At 41.9% G+C, this 16617-nt stretch overlaps 1 protein-coding gene across 1 annotated transcript in view; it reads left to right on the top strand.

Annotated features, from left to right (window-relative positions):
- Nucleotides 1-936: 936 nt before the first annotated feature.
- Nucleotides 937-16617, top strand: part of grin2aa (glutamate receptor, ionotropic, N-methyl D-aspartate 2A, a) — a 146216-nt gene continuing 130535 nt past the window's right edge. The window contains exons 1-2 of the mRNA XM_080488682.1: nt 937-1041; nt 11699-12202. Coding sequence (XP_080344808.1) covers nt 11702-12202 — 501 coding nt within the window. The 5' untranslated portion in view covers nt 937-1041; nt 11699-11701. The remainder of the gene's footprint in view (nt 1042-11698; nt 12203-16617) is intronic.

Genomic DNA, 16617 nt, shown 5'->3' with positions numbered 1-16617 from the left:
TGGGATTCACTCAATAAAAAACACCATAGACATGTCCGAAGGCTCAGATGTTGTAAAAAAAAATAAAAAATTCCCACCAAAAATTAAATGCGAAACGGTGAAATAGCTGTGAAATCGTTGTCTGACGCATTTACGATTCAGTCCAACTCTGATCCGAGCCTTTTAGTCGGGTTTTTTTTGACAGAGCGACTTCCTGTAGGAGCTTTAGCGCAGAGAGCAGGGGGGAGAGAAAGAGGGGGAGAGGACGAGGGGGAGAGCGACAGACCGACTAACTGCCAGTCCGTCTATCTATCCAGCTGCCCCTGCCTCTGCAGAAGTGCACAGGCGCACACATCGACACGACACGAGCACGTTCAGCGCACACGTACAAACACATACACACACACACACACATAGTCTCTCGCTCTATCTCTCTCTCTCTCGCTCTCCCTCTCTCTCTTTCTCTCTCTCTCACACACACACGCATGCACGTGCACGACGGGAGAGAGGAGAGACGTTGGGATCGCGTCCCATGCACGGTTTGCAAGCTACCGGAGCCTCTGTAGTCAATGTGCATGTGCGCCTCTGCGTGCGTCCGGGAGCTGCTCGCCTGCCTCTTCCCTCCGCTGCGCTGCGCTCCTCCCGGGACAGGAATAACGGGATACTGGGAGCTGTAATCACACCGAGGCAGGGTGAACCCCCACACTGCGCGGGGCCAGCAGAGATTGCAGAGGAGAATCAGCAGTATAGACGCACACACAATGAAGATTGGATTACAACAGTGATTTTTCTCTTTGGTCTCAGCTGTGCGCCCATGAAGTGCTAAAACGGAGGATTTCATACACGTCTTTTTTTTTTGTTTCTTTTCTTTTCTCTTTTTGGAGGGTGGGGGGCACGGTGGGATTAATTCATTGCTAGAGATTCCGTATTTTCTTCCTCCTGTTGTGCAGTGTTTTTGAGAGTGATCCCCATCAGAGGCTGCATGGTTTCTCAGAGGAGAGAAGAGACTGTTGCAATGTCATCTCGCACCACTGTTTTGGAGCTCTGTGGAAGGGAGATGCTGTAAGTACTTTGTCGTGTCTGTCGTTATTGTCTAAATTTGTAGTTGTGCTCAGCATGAGCCGTTTCCTCTATTTATCAGCGGTGGTTTAACCACAAGCGTCCCTTACCCAAAGTGCGGCACCACGCCACAGAGCAGAGAGCACAGCTGTCCTTAAAACATGATCAAGTTAGATTTACACGATTGCAGGAGTGGTGACGGATATTCGGGGCAAAATACAGAAGAAACCAAACTGCCCTCTCCCAGCCCTTATACCAAGTGTCATAATTTCCTCTTGATTAATGTAGCTGGCGCAGTGAGCCAAGCGCAGGCATCCTCAAAGCGCATCTGTAATACAGCATCTACACAACAGTATAAACCATTTACATAAATGCACCACCACAAAACATCTGGTTGTACAGGAAAGAAAAATGTTATTAAATAATTGGATGGCTTCTATTGCACCCACCACATCCCATTTATTCCAGTATTTTCACAAACACGGTATTTGAATTTTACTAAATCAATCGTCAGAAATACCAACGGGGCTTCATCCAAGCTGGGTGTGCGTTCTGGGGGTGTTTTCATTCAGACGTTAGATGACACATTGCGGGTTTTTTTGGTCGCCTTACTGGTTGGCACAACTTCCAGCTCCTCTCCATCCCATGTCAGGACGAACGACCAGTGTTACGTTAGGGGATTCTCCAAAGACCTCCTGCCCATTTTTCAAGTTAGAGTTTCATTTTAGAAACCAGTTTTGGGTCTACCCTCCAGCTGAGTCGTGCCAAAAAGTAAACATTGGCTTGTCCATTAAAAAAAAATAAAAAATGTTCTCTGTAAGTAGCGTCTTGGCCAAACGTGGAGGAGACAGGCCTATGCTGTACCAGTAGGGGTCGCACTTGTATTGTGCTGGAGTCATTGAACCTAATGGGAAGAGCCACATGAATTTACATCCAACCCCCACCCCCCAACCCCAACCCATCCCCTCTCTCCCGTTCTCGGGATTCAGTCACGTTGTTGAAGCGCAGTTCTCCCATCGCAGAAAAAGCTCCCTTCTCTCACCCTCTTTCCCTCTTTTCCCCACTAAGGAAAAGCATCAGCTGCAGTCTGTGGAAGGCCAATCCATAAAACTAGTGTCTAAGCACCTCCCACATGTAGATTCTGAGAAGACTATATGCATTATGTTTTATGGATTTCCCACTTGTGCAGGAACAGTATCTGTATAATTACAGTATGAATGTGTGCCTTTGCTTATGTGCTACAAAAACACTTCCAAAGTACCGGTACATTTATTTGGTTCATATGTCATTATTAATAGAACAAGACAAGGCAAAACTAGAAAAAGGTGTAGAGTACGTGTGCCTGTGATCTTGTATTGCATTCACAGTAGGGGCCTGGAAACTCGGAGCACCCTTGTCGGGCCAGGATGCAGGCCCCTACAATGTTTCACATATTTCCCATTTTACATTGTGGTTTTTTTGTTTCATGGTTACAGTTTGATTCGCATTCAGGCTACCCATTCAGTTGTGATGATTTTAACCACTTGTTAAGAATTGCATAAAGTCAAGAAATCCCCACCCAGCTGGAGCTGGAAGTCTATTTGTGTTTGTGTCCAAGAGATAAGCATGATTAGTGGAGTCTGCAGCACATTTACATATAGATAAAGATCTTGTTAGAAGAACACAGCTCCAAAGTGAGTCAGATGACAAGGGTTAAATTTGAAGTCCAGAACAAGTACAGAACAAATGAATTCTCCAAAGTGCACTGCTGTGTTTCAAATTCATCGGCATTGTTCATGGCTGGATAAAACCTTAAATCACCTCCATCTCTGGCCTTCAGGGATAGAATCAGAGAAAAGGTTTTTCTTTTGAGTCAAAGACAAAAACGCTGCAAACTCAAGATTCATGCATCACTCCACAAAGCAACACAGTCTCATATCAAGTCTCTCTATATTCAACTTACAATATACAAGTTGTTTTTAAATCCCCATTTTTGTGGGTTAATTTCATGCACAATCTCCATTTGCATGCATTTGGAAATTAAGCACATACGTGTTATCCCAGCACTGCGAATAAGGATGATGTTTCAAGGCATGAGATGGCACCATATTATGGGAGTTTTACATGCTAATGAAGCAGAAAGTAACTGATGGAATTAGCACTATTGGGAATAAATGAATTGAAAATTAACGTGTGAAGCATACACACAGTGCAATCTTCAAAAACAGCAGGTGGGAATACAGTAGGTGGGTTCTGGACATCGGATCCACACGGAGAGAGAGCAAGACCACGCGGAACATCTATTTTATGACAGAATATAAGTGATCTTGCCTCATTTTTTTTGTTTGATTCTCTCCCTTCTAGTATCTCTCACTCACACGCACACACACACACACACACGCACACACACAGAGTAGGTTTGCAGGAGCTAAGAGGTATGTGCAGTGGGCAGACAACATGTTGAAGCCTGAGTGGTAACAGACGATTACTTCCACTGGGCTTCTCATGAGCGCTCATGCACATGTCAGGGCACACAGAGCAGATGGCTGGGGCCTGAGAGAGAGCGACTGAATGAAATAATGGCTGGGAGAAAATGAATAGAGGAATGAAGTGACAAAATAGAGGAATGTCAGGAGTGAATAGGGGAACGGTTGGTATATTTCATGGCTTACTCGCACGGGTATTCAAGCAAAGTTGGGGGAAATGGTGATTGAAATGAATGAATGGTCAAGACCTAAGTGGAAACGCGTCGAGGGTTTTGTAGTTGTAGTGTTGGTTGAGCTCTCGGTTAGAAAGTGTTAGAAAGAATTTAGCTGAAATCAAAATCACATGGGATGATATTTTTAGGAATACTTTTTCAGAGGCTGGAATGGTTGCCAGAATTTGTGGATGAGTTGGGGAGTGAAATTGCACCTGCAACTCGGGCACTCTTTAGAGCCGAATGCATCTTCAGTATTTGTAGTATGTAAATTGACGTTTGCAAGTAAGACCTGATCCCAAGTTGGACAGATTATTCCGATAAACCTTAATGTTTCCCTTAGTTTCCCTCTCTTGCTTTCTGTTTGACAAAAATTTACACGAACACCTTGGGAATTCTCTAAAAAAAAAATGCAATGTAAATCTCTCTTCCCCCCAGAGATACTCTTCAGACTCTTCAGACAGCATGTCACTTTTCAGCCTTCGCGATTTCTGCAGCCTTCAGGGTGCATGTTTTCACCAACTCCCCCTCATATTGATGCAAATGTAATTTTGCTAGCACTAAAGTGAGAAGCTTTCACTGCAGGTTCTTCATGCAATTGGTCCTTGAGTTATAGGTCTCAGTGTGATCTTTTCTAATTTATATGATAACAGTGTCGCCCAGAGTGGCTTATTCAGGTTGCTGTTGCAGATGTTTTCTCATCAAACTGGCCATATTTGACCATCTCAGGGGCTGGTTTTTAACTCATGGGCCATATGTTTGCCACCGCCGATGAGACAAATGTATGTAGAAGATGAGTCGCTTACTAGTTTCATGGTGTGGAGCCCATAGATTGCCCCCAGGCATCAGTCATTGCTAGTATTCATAACCTCTTGCAATAAATCCAGGCTCGTCAAAGTTCAAACAAGAGATAATCAGAAAGAGGCAAAACTTTATTTCTTTTGAAATATAAATATAACTGCGCATTCTAAGTCTTATCAGCAAAACTAACCAGAGAAAAAAACAAAACAAAGGACTTTCAAATCAGCCTCATATTCTTGGTAATAATGCATTAAGTTTCTCTACACATGGCTGCTTCGTATGCAAAGGCAAGGAGACCTATACCTTCTGCAGCACATTGGTATTCATGCATTTTCTTTTTCCTGGTGTCTGTTTCTTCAGATGGCAGAATCTCATTTTAGAGCAAAACTCTTGAAATAGAAAAGGACAGAAGGATACAGGAGTTGGGGAGTGAAATTAGCTGAGAGAAATAGGAATTGGGAGGCAGGGCTGGTGGCAGAGCAGTGAAAGAGGAACAAATGGAGCAACAAAGCTGAGTTATTTTAGAATGGAGTTATTTTTGAAATATTATTATTACTGGGCATACAGTACATAGTGAGATAATTATATACCAGCAACAGGAAGAGACACAATCCGATGGCACTGATGACGCAAAATGTTGGACCAAGTGAGAAGATCGTAAACAAATAATGAGACTGAAGTTGAGAGAGAGCACGATCCAAGCGCAGATGTGTACTCACAGTTTATGAAGGCCAGAAATCAGCGAATAAGAAACATTGAAAACAATCACAATGGAAGTAGTGCTAGAGGAAGCCGCTACACAAATTAGGAGGAGTAAACAATGTAAAGATGAGTTGTTTGACTCCGCTCATTAGGGAATGCTTTTAGTGTAAATATACTCATTTACACTAATATGACATGAAGTCACAAAAACTGAAATGATATTTCAGGCCTTGGTTCATGTTGGATTGGTAAGCCCTGCCTTAAACCCAAACTGGAGAATAAAGTCTTCACGGGACACGAGATAGTTAAAATGCTTTTGTTGCAAATCGGACCTTACTTGGCATTTGCCCTTTACCCAGCCATCCATCGTCTGTACGGCTTTCTCTTGTTCAGGGTCACTGAAGCCAGTTCACACCTTCAAGCAATATTAGAGTCACCAATTGTCCTGAAACATGTTTTTGTAGTGTGGGAAGAAAACCACTAATCAGTCACACTTTCTTTCCTCACAATGAAAACATCACTGGTTCGATTCTGGTTTTGGGATTTTCTCTAGTTTCTAACCAAAGTCCGAATACATGGGCAATTGGTAATTAGATGTCTGTCAATTACCCATACGCGGCCTCTCTGACTTTTACACTTTGCCTTGTAATGGAGTGGCAACCTCCCACCTGATGTCACAATGCAGTATAGAAGATAGATCGATACTGGAGCGCTTCAAAGTTCATCCATCCATCTTTTCTCTAAACTGCTCTATCCAACTTCAGGTCACAGGCATGGGCCAACATGGGCAGATCGCCGGTCCATCACAGGAAAACCAGAGAGAGACAGACTCACATGTGAGCGTCAAAAATCAAACTCAAACACTCTTGCACAATCCAGAGAAAACCCATACACATACAGAGGAGGAACAAGCACAGGGAGAACAAGCAAACTCTACAGTGAAAAGAGTACTGACCACTATACCACCAATTAATAATACGTGTTTTGGTCCTAGTATTATCAATATTCGGCTTTTTTTTTGGTTGGTTGTAAACCAATTTCCTCGATAGAACAATAACGTTATACTATTAAACTTATGTAGAATTGTTAAAGAACACCACACACTGTATGTTAACTATGTTCATATTATTTGAGATAAAGAGAACTTTACATTATTCCCCAAAAAAAGAAAAAAAAAAAGCATGTTCTGAGTCAATTTTGCCAGTAACAGGTCAACTGTTAATCTGAGAACAGCAAAACACGGATAGACTGACAAAGGAGGTGGGGATATGAAACGTGCCTTAAGTTTTAAAAAGCCCCAAAGATAAATTAAGCGAGATCGTGGACAAAAAAAGAAGTGATGCAAACACCCACCAGTATGGCAGCACATTTTTGAGGGTGGAGGAAGGAAAGAGTGATGAAAGCAGTACAAAAGATGAAAGGAATGATGGACAGATAAATGTGAAGTGAATAGATAACGTGGTGATGAATGAGTGTCGAGTGATGGAGGAGCCCGTGTAGGTTTGGAACAAAAAACTATGCAATATTAAGTTTAGTCCTTTACCAGCCAGAAAATGTGTCCACACACATACATCCTCTGGGCCACGGCATAGAAAAACATATACTTATCATCCACAGTATCAACCATTCTGCCCCCGACTTTGTAAATAAATCATACCCATTGAGTGCGTACACCATGCTAATCCAATTTTAATGCAATTTCGGAAGATAGAGGAAAGAACAAATGTGACCGCAGCACTAAATGCAATCATATTAATCGTCATGTAAAGATAACGCAGTTGAATAATTGATGCATGTGAAACCTAGTTGGAGTGGACCAGAAATGTGGGCTTTGTGACGATTAATCCGTGTGGGAATTGTGGCAATGATGAAGACTGTGTGTGTGTTTGAAGAGTGTTTACTGGCGGAACACTATCATAGAAACAAAATGAATCCTATAAAATCTATGTTTTCTTTCTTACATACTTCCAACTGAGGATGTTTTATTTGAAGAATGCATTGTTCGTGTATGCTTATGTGTGCTTGTTTTGTATGCGATAGAATAGATGGCCGTGTGTGCGTGTGTGCGTGTGTGTGTGTGTGTGTGTGTGTGTGTGTGTGTGTGTGTGTGTTTTATGTGCATGTATGAATAGTAGCCAGTAGTATGGATGTGCCTGCCAAACATCATTTACTGTTGTGATGCCAAGAACCGGTAGCCTTTGTGTGACGACAAACTGCCCAATACGATTTGGCTGGGGACTCTCTCTCTCTCTCTCTCTCTCTCTCTCTCTCTCTCTCTCTCTCTCTCTCTCTCTCATTCTCTCTCATTCTCTCTCCGTATTCTGCATTGCCTGTACTGCTTTCATTCTTTGTTTTTACTGCTTTCCCCAAAATATCCCTGTATTGCGACAGCGTTGAGACGAGGAGGAAACATAAAAACACTCTTTTGTCAGTCATATTTTCGCACCACCAATTTTGAATTGAAAAAAAAAAAATAATAATCTTGTCAGCAGTGGACTTGCCTGTTACTATAAATACAACGACACACCAAATTGGTGCCCTTTTTGTAAATCTTACTTTGCCAAGCGTCATCGCTGACTATATACACAGTGGAAGAAGTGTGTGTACAGCTTTTCTTCAACCTCCCTCAATTCGCACAACGTATAGAAACACAAACATGCCAGCGTTGGTTCTCTGAACACGTATTTAATGTAGGTATGGTATGCTGGAACAGTTTCTTATCCATGTTACAATCTTCCAGGAGAGAAGACCCTCGTTGTGGTCTCCATATTAAATTCATCATCCTTGATTACATCGATGCTGCTTCACGTGCCGACAATACGCATGGTTTAAATACAATTAATTATTTTGTAATTGAGATATAGCAGTTATCGCCACTCACACATTTAGAGTGAAACCCACACCGTCTCTCACACAAAGTAGTACATTTCTTTTATTTACAAATGGCAGATCAAGAGACAATGAATGACATTTTTTGGTGGTTGTGAGATATGTTTGCACAGTGGAAGCTTCAGTTAGTCTCTGAACCCGACATTATTACATCATGATTATTATGACATTCATTTTTAGTAAACAGGAAGTTGTAGAAATTTGTGCCATAATAATAATTTGAATATTTTTTACACTCAAACAGATTTCTGTGCAGATTTTTGTCCACGTGTGTCATTGAGATAAAAAAAAAGGACCAATAAAGGAACTTTTCTTAGAGGAAATGTATGAAACCTAAAGTCTCATAATGCATATATGTGAAGAGAAGCCAGGCCTAAACAATTAAACAGGTAGCCAAGGTGTCAGCATACGGCTTCTTGTCATCCTACAGCTTTGTGTTGAGGCAGTGCGATGACTTCTTGACAGAGACACGAGGAATCCATTAGGCATCAGTGCTCTCTCTGCAGTGAATGAACTGAAGATTTGGATGATTCATTCGTGGTTCTTTTCAAACAGTGTTTCTGCTCAGTTGGGCAGGGTGAAGGGGGGTAGGGGGTTGGGGGGGGGTGTCGGGCAAGCAGTCCGCTGCTTGTTTAAAAAACACAAGATGACACAGTGAGCGCACATGCATTATTCAGTTAACAATAGAACCTTTCTTTGGTGTCTCAGTTTCATTACAAAGTCACAAGGTATGACAAATCTTAGCCTAAAGAAAATAATCTAAAACTATCATCATACTTGGAAATTTCACAAAGCAGACAGTTTTCCCTCCGTCTTCAGGCAGGAAAGGTTACACTGTCATGAAGATTCGGAAAGGATTTGATTATGTTTCTCACCTTAGAAGTTTCTGGCAATTATGTACGCAATATTACAATCAGTGGACTCAAAAGCCTATGCAGAGAGTTTTAAAGGTGTATTTAGCTGGGGTTTTTTTTTTTTTCTGTATTTACACCCCCGTTTTACAGTTCTTCAGATGTTTATCTCACTGATTAAGAACTGATCAATGGGAATTTCAACAACAATGCCGAGAGCCTGATGGACCGAGGAAAAAACTGCCGCATGAACTATACCCATTTACATTCAACAGGACGAACCAAAGGAAGGGAAGAGAAAAGAAAACGGAAAAAACTAGACAAAAACCCAATGTAGAGTCAGGTGAACTAGTTATGCCAACTCCAAAGCTCAAGTAAAGCCCAGACACGTGAAAGGTCTTCTGATGTACAGTCACAATATTCAAATACTTTACTTGCCACTTCTGCAAATAGATATGAGAGCAGCTTCATAAGAAACAAGCAAATAGGTTCCAAGTTATCTTTCACACAGTTTACAAAAAGAGCACCCAAAAAAATGCTTGTTCCTTGAACTGTGGCCAAATGTTCAATCTATTTTGATTAAATTCCTTTAATATATTTCGAAATGCTTTGTAACAAAGACACAATCTGACAAAGAGTCATGAGTCATTCTTTTCAGCTTTCTGCCAGTGGGAATATTTTGCATGGCTTTACAGCAAATTGAGGCAGAGGTCTGTGTATTGCCACAAAGGCTGAGCGTAGGTACGCTTTGTAAATGAGACGAGATTCTCTTGAACTTTTGATCTCGGAGCTTAAACAAGGACTGCCTGCAACAGTGGCGTGATAAATGACAGCTCCTGTGAATCCATCATGCACCAACGGGCTCCGTGCCAACGCAAAAACATGTGGCCCTGTCAGCGAATCCATAAATCGTCAACAGTACACATCAACGCATTATGTGACCATATGTTTCATGCCTTTATGATTTTGCTCACGCTCTACTGTTCGGCACACCTGCTCGTATGTCTTCCCTTACAATGCATGATGATGTTTTATGCTCTCTGAGCACCGGGTTTCCAAAGCCGCCGCAGCAGGGAGCGCTTTGGAGGGTCGGATTGCTGTGAAAAAGATGATGTCACAATGGCTTTCTGTTTTATCGGTGCAAAGTAGCTACTGTCACCTTCTTTAACTGTAATCACTCACATCGACTCTCTCACTGTCCCACTTTCACCTTTTCACACGTTCTGAAACATGCGCAGGCTCCCATATGGAAAAAAAAAAAAGGCTTGGTTCGTCTGAGATACTCTACCCCCACACACACGCCTTCCCCTGTACCTCTGCCTCCCTGTCCAAGGCATGCAGCATTACTTCAAAAACACAAGAGAACATTATCTGGCATCCTATGCTATTTATAGCCTCCACTGGTTTATATTAGCCTGTTTTTTCCAGGCTTTATGTAATTTGTCTGCTACTTACCTTTGGGACACAAACTGATCTCTTTATGTATCTGACAGCTGTGTCACCACTCTGCACATCGCAGCTAATAATTGTAAGGAAGAGTTTCAACCCGGCATCTGCATGATTGTTCATGTGCAGCAGACCTTATCAAAACACCATGTTTGGATTTATTCAGATTTAGAATTCACTAATTACCGGGTATGTCAGTTTGTATTATAAATTGTCAGCACTGTTGCAAAATAGTGTGAAATATTCAGTCTTAAGCCTTACTACGACACTTTTGAATACATTTTGCTACATGGAAATCCACAAAATTACCATTTGTGTAGTAAAAAAAACGCATTATCAAGCTTTTTGGATTCCTGTGTGCAAGCTATGAGTTTGGTTATGAACTTTATAACAATTCTAAAAAATGTGCAGGCTCCAATAAAATTATTAGACACAACAGGACTCACCCTGGTTTGATAGCATGGTTATAGTGATAATTCTACCAAGGATCAGCATGTATACTGTTATCAAATCCATTGCACTCAGGTGAAATTGCAAAACTGAAACCATATTTACCTCCAAGCACTAAAATGTAACGGTAGACCATTATAATGTATATATGCCAGCAATTAAAAAGGCAAAACTATAGCGCTGAAAGTTACAATTTATCAGACCAATGCAACAACTTCCTATTTTTAGTTCAGATCAAAAGTTTCCCTTACAAACTAAAAGCTGTTAAAAAGAAGTGTTATACCCTCCCACTTATCCTGCTTCAAAATGATCTTTATTATTCAGAAGTCCGGCACAAGGAGGTAGGAGGTTGTAAAGAGCCACAAGAAAAGTTAATGCAGGTTGTCTATTGCTGTTGCTCATACAATCATCCTCATACTTTCAAACTGTGCAGCAGTCACTGCTGAAGGTTGAGTGTTAAAATATTGCACTCGTAAGCTGTATAAATGTCTCCTTGCCTCCTCTGAACAGAACAGCTTGCTCCTGAATCATCTGAACCGAGCAGTCGTGACCATAAAGTGTATACTTGTTAGTCATCTTGCTTTCTCTCATCCCTCCACATCTTCCTCCGAAGGCCGTCTCCCTCCTCACACGCTTTGTACGTTTAATAAACTTACTGAGGAGAAGTGGAATGAAAAGGAAAGTTGCTTCCTGTATGTGTGGGCTTAAAGAGCACTGCATTAACAATTTACTTCCCCTGCATTTTCTCTCCATCATTTTCCCCACCTTCTCCTTCTCCAAATTTCCTCCCTCTTTGATCTGGCTTCATCTTATCCGTTATCCCTCATCTTTTTTCTCCACGCAGGGGATGAAGTGGTTCGGCATTATGTCCCTCAGCAGCAAGAGGAGCAGGAGGAGGAGTCGAAGGAGCTGCAGTTGGAGCAGTAGCAGTGAAGATAATGGTGTGCTGCTCTCCTTGGCGCTTCTGGTGGCGGTGACCATGATTGCTGACCCCGCCGCAGCCCAAAAGCAGCGAACCGGCGGCGGCTCCGATAAAGTACCAGTTTTGAACATTGCGGTGATTTTGGGGCGCACGCGCTACATCTCTGACCGGGACATCCGGGCATTGTGGAGCAAAGAGGACCCCATCGACGTCAACGTGGTCACACTGCTTGTCAATGAGACTGACCCCAAAAGCATCATAACCCACATGTGCGACCTGATGTCCGGTACCAAGATCCACGGCGTGGTGTTCGGGGATGGCACTGACCAGGAGGCCATCGCCCAGATTTTGGATTTTATTTCTTCGCAGACACTCATACCCATCCTGGGCATTCATGGAGGGTCTTCCATGATCATGGCCGATAAGGTACGTAGGAAAATTGTGAGCGATTGTGGGAATGAGTGACCTGTGATCACTGTCTAACTTCACGGATGTCGTTGATAAGAGGTTTGACTTGTGCGATGCAAAGTGTTAATGGAGTGACAGAATGAATGAATGAGTGACTAAATGATTGCTCAGTTCTGAGTGACTCATCAAAAGTTTTGGCTTCGTAGGTTTGACTGTGAGTGCCGCCATTAGCTTAGACATTTCAAACAATCTTTGGCTGAAAAGCTCCGCTCACTTATTGAAGAGAAAGAGGATGCAGAAGTACCAAGCTGTAAAAAGACATGATGCGGAGGAAGAAATTGTAGGAGGATGAGGTAAGTATATGCTAAGACGTGCTGCAGGAACTGGTTGAAGGAGGCAGTGTTCGAAAAACAGATGGGGAACTGGAGGAAGGAGAGACTAATAGATGCAGTGACTAAAGGAAATATGAAAGGAGTGGGTGTTGTCGTAGTCCATAACACTGCATACTGCACTGAGCTGTAATCTGGGGAATCTCCTTTCATTGTTCAGGATTCCCTCAGACAAGGTATGAGGGTCTTGATTGTCTGTTTCGAACAGGCAATTCCCTCGGCCTGCCAATCACCTAAACCCTGAATGGGGTGTAGATGAACAGCACATGATTGTATGGATTCACATGTCAGTGCTTAGCTCCTGGAATATCTCACCGTCACAATGCAGATGTTCCTAACTGTGTTATTTGGCCAAATGATCAAAGGAGGCTTACCATCAAAGATGACAATAGGACTGGAAATGGTATGCATTGACTTGAATTTGTAAACTAGTGTGTGAGAATCTACTCAGGATTTCAATTGACCTGTTTTCACTTCCATTAGAGCAAATGTGAAAATATTAGTGACGGTGTGAATATTAGTGGAAAAACCCCCAAAAGACTGAATTTGTTTTTATTATATGACATAATACTTTATCTATGTATGACAAAACCATAAACTGAAATGTATATTGATATCGATTCAATATCACCCATCCCTCCACATTAAGCCAAAATGTCCAAACCAATTAATAATATCTAAAAAACAACTTATTTGTTGAATCCTCTCAATTTGTGTGTCCATCAGAGACAGTGTGTCGCTCGCTGTTTGGCTTCACTTAAATGTTTTTGGCAAATCAGGGAACGGAGAGAGGGTCCGCAGCCTCTCTGCAATCTGGGTGGGCTCCAAGGGAAAAAGGTCAGGAACCATGGAGTTACACATATGCTTCAGTCCCCCCACGGTGTCTCCTCATTAGCAAAAGTAGGCACAAGGACAAAAATCAAACATTTGTTTCAACGTGTCTGGAAAGATCCTTGACTTTTGTAGAAAAAAATGATTTACTGTAGCAGAGAAAAAATGAGCCCTAGAAAAATGGACAAATACACAAATGAAGTGAAGAAAAATGATCAATTTCTTTGTTGTGTGCACAAGAAAATGTATGATTTTCTGACTTGAGATGATGCCATCTTCCATTTGACAGCGTTCGTCTGCTTCCTTTGTGTTGTCTCCTTTTCTCTTCTACTTGCGATTGCACTCCTTGCTGTCCTGCTACTTGGTGGCTGTTTATTTAGAGACGTTTTTTGGAACGAGTTCAATTGTTGGAAAATGCCTCACATATGTTAGCAGAGTGGCTGATGTTCCCCGGTGTTAGTATTGTTTCCCTCTCCCCAACTATTGTCCCTGACGCTTGTGTGTGCGTGTGCGTGTGTGTTTGTTTTTTCTAACACTTTCCTGAGGACATGTTTTGTTTTTCCAAATCTCTCTCTCTTTTTTTTTTTTAAGATATTCAACTGCATGCTGGCATTTAAGCTCCCGCTGTATTACACAAATAGCATCCTACTTCAGCTTCCATTCCACCGGCTGATATGAATCTTTTTCTTAAGTTGTCCGGCAGATATCCCACCAAATCTGACCCTGTAGTCTCGAACGAAGATGCAGGGCTCCATTGAGACTGTCGAACCTGCGAGTGATTATCTTGTTTGTTTACAGTAAATATACAAATGTCTTAAAGTTACTGTGGTAATGGTTTATTGATCCTGTAATGTTATATGTGGCAGCGAGAGGTGAGAGGAGGTAAGGAGATAAGTACTGGAGGAGGAGGAGGAGGAGGAGGAGGAGGAGGAGGAGGAGCAGCAGCGATGCCTACTGGAGAGGAATTATTGAATTTCCCGATTGACACCTGCCACAGGAACACACACACACACACACACACACATACAGTACAAACACACAGCCATGCTTTCATCACTCTCGAGAACATCACACTGAATTAATCAAATGTTTCTACAGACGGATTCAACAACTAATGTTTTCCTCGCGCATGACCTTAAACTAAACTTGTCTCCGCTCATGTTTTGGAGGACCTTGCTATCTGGCTTCGAAACAAAGGCTGTTTCCCTCACCGTGACTGTGTAGGCAGATTTATGTCCTCACAACATGAGTAATACGGGTTCACACACACGTTATTTCCCCTGTCAGCGAGTGTCACTCAAACAGCAGCGATTCAGCTCCTTGACAGCAGGAGTGTTTCCTCTCCAGGAACATATTAGGAGAAAATAATCCACTTTAAAGTGCTCAACCCAGCACTTTGTGTCCTCTTTGTTTTGCCTCATGCGATGTGCAGCTGTTTTCAGCACATACAACCTATTGCCCACCTAAAGGCTAGGTTTTAATGTATACTCTGTGGAATGGCTGAATGAAAAGCTTGCAACTTACATATGGAAGCCGACGCTGTTTGTTCCTGTGTTTACGGCATCACACAAGCACACCTAACCTTCTCTTATTGTCTAAAGCTAATGCGAAGTGTGATATTTTTTTAACACTGGAAATGCACACAAAATGTTTAAACGAGAATGTTTAATCCTAACTTTAAAAAAATATATATATATCTGTGTTTTGTGAACAAAACAAATGCTGCAATATAATAAAAAATAAATAAATACTGTTGATATTGCACCATATTCAATCAAACCTTTTTATTTTAAATAATCGCTGTCTACTTAGGTGCACACCAAATTTTTAGATCGAGGGTGTCAAACATAAGGCCCATGAGCAAAAACTGCCCCCGAGAAGGCTCCAATCCAGCCACAAAACCATGAAGCAAATTGTAAAAATGTCATTGAATATACAGTTTTTTTTAAACAGATATCTTAAGAGTAGCTTTTGCTGTATTTTACACAGAAGATTTTATTAAAATTTTCTTTATGTTAACATTGTTGTCATTTTTGATAGTAATTGTTTATTATATAATGAGATTTTGCTGTATATGGCCCCAGAATTCAAATGTGCTTGACACCCCTGCTTTAAATGGAAGCGTACACACGTCTACAAACGGAGGTCCTGGTGTGTTTTCACTATCTATCCATAACGCCTGCCTCTGTGCAGTGTTGACCTCTCACTCAATGACTTGAATCTTTCTTGGGACATGAGAACAATTAGGATTCTTCTGGTGCGTTCTCCTCTTTGTTGTCTCCCTGTAATGTTTGCCTTTAGTTGTTCCCCCTGCGTTAAAGTTTATGTAACTCCTCGCCCTCCGTAGGTTAGGGTTTATACGGTTACCCTGTGAAGTAGTGTCGTCTTTGTGCCGCCTTGTTCCATGCAGATTTTCCCTAATCCTCATGTGAAATATGAGAAGAAGCTCGCCTCCAATGATTATGCCTTGTAAGACCCTCGGTGTGTTTGTCTATTCATGATTACGCATCCGTGCTTGTGTGTGCACCGACGTGTGTGAAATCCCCTCCCCCCCCCCCCCCCAATATATACGCTTTAATGCATCACCGTGCACTTTGCACTGTGTATGCGTGCGTTGCCCTCGCCTGTCACTCGGAGGCTAAATCTCCCTGTGCTGATGACTTCCAGTCAAAGCCATTTCCACATCAACCTCCAGAGAATACTATCTGAGAGCTTTCTCATTTAGAAGAAAATATGTATATACCGTATGCCCCATCTCTGTTTTCTTTCTTTCTTTCCTTACTGTTGCTCCCAGGTTTGTCGTTTCCCCGGTGTTTGCATCCTGCTTTCTATCTGTTATGTTTGCTTGTTAATTAGATAAATGGTGTGGTTTCTCCTTGAGTTTGTCCCTCCCATACATCTCTCAGGCTTTGTTGAATAATGCACACGTGCCTGTATTGAAAAGAATACATTATTGATTAAGGAAGAAAATGCAGCAGTCTAAGCAATTCAGCCTGAATATACCAACTTAGCAGTTCCTGAAACCTGTGTGGGTGAAAGCCTAGATACATTTTTTTTTTGGGGGGGGGGGGGTTCTTAGCTGGTTTGCTTTTTCATTATTGAGCAGCTTATAATTGAGTGAGCAGATGTCTGGTCGGTCTAGTTGATTAGCTTCATGTAATTCTCATGCTAAATGATTATTGACTTGCTCCGAGGTCAATAATGACGGCTCAA

Source organism: Lipophrys pholis, assembly GCF_963383615.2.
Source record: "Lipophrys pholis genome assembly, chromosome: 19".
NCBI lineage: Eukaryota > Metazoa > Chordata > Actinopteri > Blenniiformes > Blenniidae > Lipophrys > Lipophrys pholis.
The sequence above is the reverse complement of the archived record's forward strand: the minus strand, read 5'-3'. Positions and strand labels throughout refer to the sequence as shown.